Source organism: Carassius carassius, chromosome 9 (genome assembly GCF_963082965.1).
Source record: "Carassius carassius chromosome 9, fCarCar2.1, whole genome shotgun sequence".
Taxonomy (NCBI): Eukaryota; Metazoa; Chordata; class Actinopteri; order Cypriniformes; family Cyprinidae; genus Carassius; species Carassius carassius.
In genome coordinates, this window is record NC_081763.1 from 31,327,791 (window position 1) to 31,334,377 (window position 6,587).

The following is a 6,587-nucleotide window of genomic DNA, read 5'->3' on the forward strand; positions in this document are numbered from 1 at the left end:
GCATCTACGGATGCTGCTAGATATAGGACGGAGGGCTTTTTCCCTTTTCTGTCCTGGACTCTCTGTGAGTCCCTCAGGTGACTGTGCACTGTAAATCCTGGGCGTTGCTTCAGGTTTATTGGTGTGTGATCCCTGCACGCACGGCGTTTTGCATTGGGTTCCCGTAGCGTCTTAGCTAAGACGCAGTACGAGAGAGCTCTCGTAAGAGAACGTACTCGGTTACTAAACGTAACCTCGGTTCTCTCTAGAAGAGCGAACGAGTACTGCGTTCTCTGCCGTGCGCACGATTTACTCTGGTTCGCTTCGGCGATGAAATAAATCAGGTGAGTCAGCCTTTTCGAGCTCCTTTTATAGGTTGGGCCACACCTGTTTCGGCGGGAAGTGGCAAGAAGGGCGCGAAGCGCCCTTGTTGGTCTGATGTTGCATCAGCCCGCGCTCGATAGGCTGTGCAGCTGCCGCAGAAACAAGCCAATGAGCGAACGAGCCGTCTCGCCTATGGCTGTGTACTGCTGCAAATGCGCTTTACAAAAATACAAAATTAAGGATAATTTTTTGCTTCAGTATTTCGTGAAAAGAGACTTTTCCCGTAGCGTCTTAGCTAAGACGCAGTACTCGTTCGCTCTTCTAGAGAGAACCGAGGTTACGTTTAGTAACCGAGTACGTTATAACGAGAAAACAGCTTTGGTTATGTCGTGATAATGAGAAAATTAAGTCGTTATAATGAGAAAACGACTTTGCTTATGATGTGATAACGAGAAAATTAAGTCGATAAAATGAGAAAATGACTTTCGTTATGTCGAGATAACGAGAAAATTAAGTCTTTATAACGAGAAAACGACTTTGGTTATGTCGAGATAAAGAAGAACAGCAGTGGCAGGGCAACAAGGGCAGTTACCAGGGGAGACTGTGTTGTACCGTATGAACATAGTAAGTTTGGCCAAACAGTCTTCTCAGTACAGGCCTCAAATTATTGGAACTGCCTCCCTATGGAACTCAGAGAGAGCACCAGCTATTTATCATTTAAATTTACACTTAAGAAATGGATTAAAAACACTCAAAACTGCAATCATTAATAGTTGGTATATCTTATCCTAGCTACTGCCCTTCTTTGTATTGTATTTATTATTATGTATCTATTTTGTTAAATTGTTTTCTGTTTTACATGTATTTTTTTTGTATTATGATGCTGTGTCTACCGGCCAAGGGACTACAGATGAAAATTAGCTCTCTAGCTAACTCTGGCGCATTTACATTTCGAGTGTAAAACAAAAAATTTTAATTAATGTGCATTGTCCCTTTTAAATAAACAATAAAAAAAGAGAAAATTAAGTCATTATAATGAGAAAACAACTTTGGTTATGTCGAGATAACGAGAAAATTAAGTCGTTAAAATGAGAAAACGACTATGGTTATGTCGAGATAACGAGAAAATTAAGTCGTTATAACGAGAAAACAACTTTGGTTATGTCGAGATAACGAGAAAATTAAGTCGTTATAACGAGAAAACGACTTTGGTTATGTCGAGATAAAGAAGAACAGCAGTGGCAGGGCAACAAGGGCAGTTACCAGGGGAGACTGTCTTGTACCGTATAGACGTAGTAAGTTTGGCCAAACAGTCTACTCAGTACGGGCCTCAAATTATTGGAACTGCCTCCCTATGGAACTCAGAGAGAGCACCAGCTATTTATCATTTAAATTTACACTTAAGAAATGGATTAAAAACACTCAAAACTGCAATCATTAATAGTTGGTTTATCTTATCTTAGCTACTGTCCTTCTTTGTATTGTATTTATTATTATGTATCTATTTTGTTAAATTGTTTTCTGTTTTACATGTATTTTTTTTGTATTATGATGCTGTGTCTACCTGCCAAGGGACTACAGATGAAAATTAGCTCTCTAGCTAACTCTAGCGCATTTACATTTTACATGTAAAACAAAAAAATTTAATTAATGTGCATTGTCCCTTTTAAATAAACAATTTAAAAAAAAAAGAGAGAAAATTAAGTCGTTATAATGAGAAAACGACTTTGGTTATGTCGAGATAACGAGAAAATTAAGTCGTTATAACGAGAAAACAACTTTGGTTATGTCGAGATAACGAGAAAATTAGGTCGTTATAATGATAAAAACGACTTTGGTTATGTCGTGATAAATAGAAAATTAAGTCGTTATAACGAGAAAACGACTTTTGTTATGTCGAGATAACAAGAAAATTAAGTCGTTATAATGAGAAAATGACTTTGGTTATGTCGAGATAACGAGAAAATTAAGTCGTTATAACGAGAAAACCAGAAGGAAAAAAATAATAATGCACGGCCGCTTAGAACTTCCGTATGCAGTAATATCTAATAGGTTGCAGTAAAAAAAAAACATTTTATAGCTAAAGTTATCCAGCCAAGAGATATGTTTTCGTTAGGTTTATTTATTTATTTGGTCAATGTTTGATTAATTTTCGTTAATTATCCTTTTATTATTATTATTATTATTATTATTATTATTATTAGTAATCTAAAACTTATTGTGTATAAAATAAATAAATAGCCTACCATAAACATTTTGTTTTTTACCCAGATACTGGTTATTAACACAATATTATATTTAAATACTTTACTCTTACACTTTTAGACTGTGAAAAAGACTCAAATAAGTAAGTATTCAGCAAATATTTGAAGTCAAAATTGTGAATGTATATTTATGAATGCCTGACATAAAACATGTTGCAGCATGATGTAGGTGGAAAGACAATCATTCTTATAATAAGTAAGGATTTATTATTATATTTTGTGTATTCAGAACAGTATGGAAAACTGGAAAATATCCTTCAAAACTGTTTGCAAATATCGTAAAATTAATTGAGATGAAGATAAATCTTGCTGTAATCTGGGCTGTTATTTGCAGAGTATTTTATTCTATAATTGTATTAATCTCTATTTCCTCTGGCTGATGCGAGTCCTTCCTCCCTGCAAAATAATTCAACACAAAATCATTTACTGAGCTCTCATGAGTGCAGATTGTTCCAGATCAATGTGAATCATCTGAAAAACTCACCAGCTCTTCTTGCACAGATGATCTGAAGAAGAATCACTGTAGGAGCAGTAAACACCGCGGTCTTAAGAATGATCAAAATCTCTACAGGAAAGATGGAAAGATGAACAGAATCAAGACTTAGTGAATTAAATCAAAGGGATAAAATGATGATAAGTTCTTCAGATTGACTGTTTCAGCATTAATGAACTGTGGTACCTCTGAATAATGATCCATCAGTCCTACAGACTTCAGTTTCTCCTGGATCTGTGATTATGTCTGTTAGTTCAGTTCAAACATAATGAACATAGAAACATTTTGAAAGTGAAGTGACATTCAGCCAAGTATGGTGACCCATACTCAGAATTTGTGCTCTGCATTTAACCCATCCGAAATGCACACACACAGAGCAGTGAACACACACACACACTGTGAGCACACACCCGGAGCAGTGGGCAGCCATTTATGCTGCGGCGCCCGGGGAGCAGTTGGGGGTTCGATGCCTTGCTCAAGGGCACCTAAGTCATGGTATTGAAGGTGGAGAGAGAACTGTACATGCACTCCCCCCACCCACAATTCCTGCCGGCCCGGGACTCGAACTCACAACCTTTCGATTGGGAGTCCGACTCTCTAACCATTAGGCCACGACTTCCCCCTAAATACTTAAACTTCACATTACAAAAATTATGAATATGTACCAGACCTGTGTGAGCTATAATACAGGTGCATCACAATAAATTTGAATGTCGTGGAAAAGTTCATTTATTTCAGTAATTCAACTAAACTTGTGAAACTCATGTATTAAATAAATTCAGTGCACACAGACTGAAGTAGTTTAAGACTTTGGTTCTTTTAATTGTGATCATTTTGGCTCACATTTAACAAAAACCCACCAATTCACTATCACAACAAATTTGAGTTGAATTACTAAAATAAATGAACTTTTTCACAATATTCCAATTTATTGAGATGCACCTGTATGCTGACATCATCCATGGCAATGAGGTTGACACCGCCCCCTTACCCTTAGCCTAGACTTCTGTCTATTCCATAGTAAAAGTTTTGCGAACAGCTTTGTGAACAGGTTTTAAGAAAAAAGCTAGCTAAAAACTTTTACTGCTATTTAGGAGAACTCCTAGTGGTAAGACAAGTGTTTTGTGAATACAGGCCCAGATCTGTACAGCGCTCTCTTCCAACCTCAATACCACGACCCTTGCTAAAACCCTTGAGCAAGAACTGAAACCCAACTGCTGTTTGATGTGTGTTTGTAGCTAATTACTTTAAGTTTGTGTGTCCAGTTGCCATAGTTTCTAAAAATTTTGTGTAAGCATTAAACAAAACTGCAATGTAAAGATCAGCAGAATTTAGCAGGTATGCAGACAGTTGAGCTACTTTTTTTTTTAAATGCCGTAGTGTGTTTTGCTCTTTGAGTATGAACACAAACTTCTTTACTTTACTTTTACTGTAGTATTTTGTTATTCAGCTCCTGTCACAATCTCACTGTACACACAAAATCAGTGTCTGACAGCATCAGTTTGTTAATGTCTCTCACACTCTTTTGAGCTCAGAATAAACCAGCAAATAAAGCGTTTCTCAAACTGATGAACAGTTAGTGATTCCCTGTACTCCATCTCTTAATGTCTTCAGAGAGGAATTCATTATATCTAGAGACTGGTTTAAGAAGAAAACAGTATCTGAGAGCCGCTGTAAAGCACTGGTGTGATGAAGACAGTGATGGTGTACCTTTAGTTGTGTGTGTGTTTGTAGTTGAGGGATCCTGAGAGTGTGTGCTGTGGACTGGAATCACTGTTGTTGAATCAGTTTGAGCTGTGAAAGATCAATATTAGTTCAGCTTTTATTATGACAAATGCAGATTATGACAATCACACAAGATAACTTTAGCATTAGTATTATGTTAGCACATCTAACAGACTGATTGATGAGATGTTTTCTCACCTGAACTCTTGACAGTGTATGTGACTGAGCTCTTGACTTGATCTCTCTGAGTAACTTCACATCTCCACTCTCTGTTGTGATCTTCATTCAGGAGTGTTGTATTCAGAGTGATGATACAGTGATCTGATGAGGATGATATCTGATATCTGGAGTCTGATATATTCAGTTTAACACCAGCCTGATTCACCCAGAACAGCTGAATTCTCTCAGAACTGAACAAATTATCACAAGAGCCTTCATCATATGAATACAACTGACAGGAGAGAGTCACAGAGAGACCTGCACTGATCTCAGTCTGTGAGGATGAGACTGAAACACAAAATAACACACATCACACACTCTTCAATCAGCATGAGAGATTAAATCAAGAATCTGCCCATTTTAAATTGACCACATAATCATAAAATTACCATGAAGAACATGCAGGTAAACACGAGCATCAGGTTTTAGTTGCTGTCCAATCAGATATTGTTGGCAGATGTAAGATCCATAATCTTCTTTTTTGATGTTTTTGATTTTCAGAGAGCAGTCAGACCACAGGCTCAGTCTCTCATATATCTCTGTGTTTTTCTTCTTTTTCCTTTCAGCAATCAGTTCAACTGTTTCTGAATAACTGGATCTGACATAGATCCATACAGTTGATTTGCATTCAAGAAGATAATTATTACAGGGCAGACTGACATTTCCACCAGAACTGATGAACACATGAGCATCATCCACTCCACTGACACCTGAAACACAAGAACATTTGACAGATAATTATACTATGTATTTATAAATTAAACTTTATTGTGTGCATATGTACACTGAACTCTTTCACAGGAGTTTAAAGAGCGTGTAGAAGTGTGTTTACCTGTGAGAAGTGAAGAGAGAAAGATCAGTCCCAGCAGACACAGATGACACTCATCAGACATTTTCTCTTTTTCTCAGTCTTTCTCTTCAGTATATGATCTCAACTCTTTCTTTAAATACTATCAGCTCTTCCTGTGTTTGTTCACTTCCTCTGATCTACAGATTGAGTTTTGAAATTCTACTACATAGTGACTCAATGTCAGTGCGTAATGAGTAAGTGCTGCTTTACACTTCTTTTGTAAATATTGATGAAATATTTTACTTATCCTATAAAAGACATTTGTATAAGTTTATTATATATATATATATATATATATATATATATATATATATATATATATATATATATATATATATTGTCATGGGGGGAAGAATCACACGACAGCAAGGAGTGCAAGGTAAGGCCCCGGAGGGTGGATTTATTTGAGAGAGTTCAGTGTTCAGGAGTGGGAAGTGCTGGTGCGCTGATCGTGGTGGTGTCCCAGGTGCGGCGTGTCCGTGCGTAGGGGGGTGCTGATCGGTCACGAGCTTTCTGCAAGGGAACACGGAGAACAGCGTTAGCATCCAGTCTTCTGGAGTGATCACTCACTTGTGCATAAGCCGCCACCAGGTTTCCAGGTGCTCCTCGTGCGTTTCCAGGGCGACGCTGATGAGGCCTCGGGACACGCGTCACAATATATATATATATATATATATATGTGTGTGTGTGTGTGTGTGTGTGTGAAAGCCAGATGCATTTTGAAGTCTTCATA

At 37.4% G+C, this 6,587-nt stretch overlaps 1 protein-coding gene across 1 annotated transcript; it reads right to left on the reverse strand.

Annotated features, from left to right (window-relative positions):
• Positions 1 to 2,833: 2,833 nt before the first annotated feature.
• Positions 2,834 to 5,985, reverse strand: LOC132148684 (uncharacterized). The gene is made up of 7 exons (XM_059557384.1): positions 5,837 to 5,985; positions 5,394 to 5,714; positions 4,984 to 5,292; positions 4,771 to 4,854; positions 3,247 to 3,294; positions 3,052 to 3,132; positions 2,834 to 2,963 (listed from the first exon to the last, which is right to left on the reverse strand). The coding sequence occupies exons 1-7, from the start codon at positions 5,895 to 5,897 to the stop codon at positions 2,908 to 2,910; spliced, it is 960 nt and encodes a 319-aa protein (XP_059413367.1). The 5' UTR covers positions 5,898 to 5,985; the 3' UTR covers positions 2,834 to 2,907.
• Positions 5,986 to 6,587: the final 602 nt, after the last annotated feature.

Excerpts from the sequence above, each read along its gene's own strand:
- LOC132148684 (XM_059557384.1), bottom strand. The coding sequence starts at position 5,897 with ATGTCTGATGAGTGTCATCTGTGTCTGCTGGGACTGATCTTTCTCTCT. Across the intron at positions 5,293-5,393 it reads TTACCTGCATGTTCTTCATG|TCTCATCCTCACAGACTGAG; the intron begins GTAATTTTATGA and ends TTTGTGTTTCAG. Across the intron at positions 3,133-3,246 it reads TGATGGATCATTATTCAGAG|AGATTTTGATCATTCTTAAG; the intron begins GTACCACAGTTC and ends TCTTTCCTGTAG.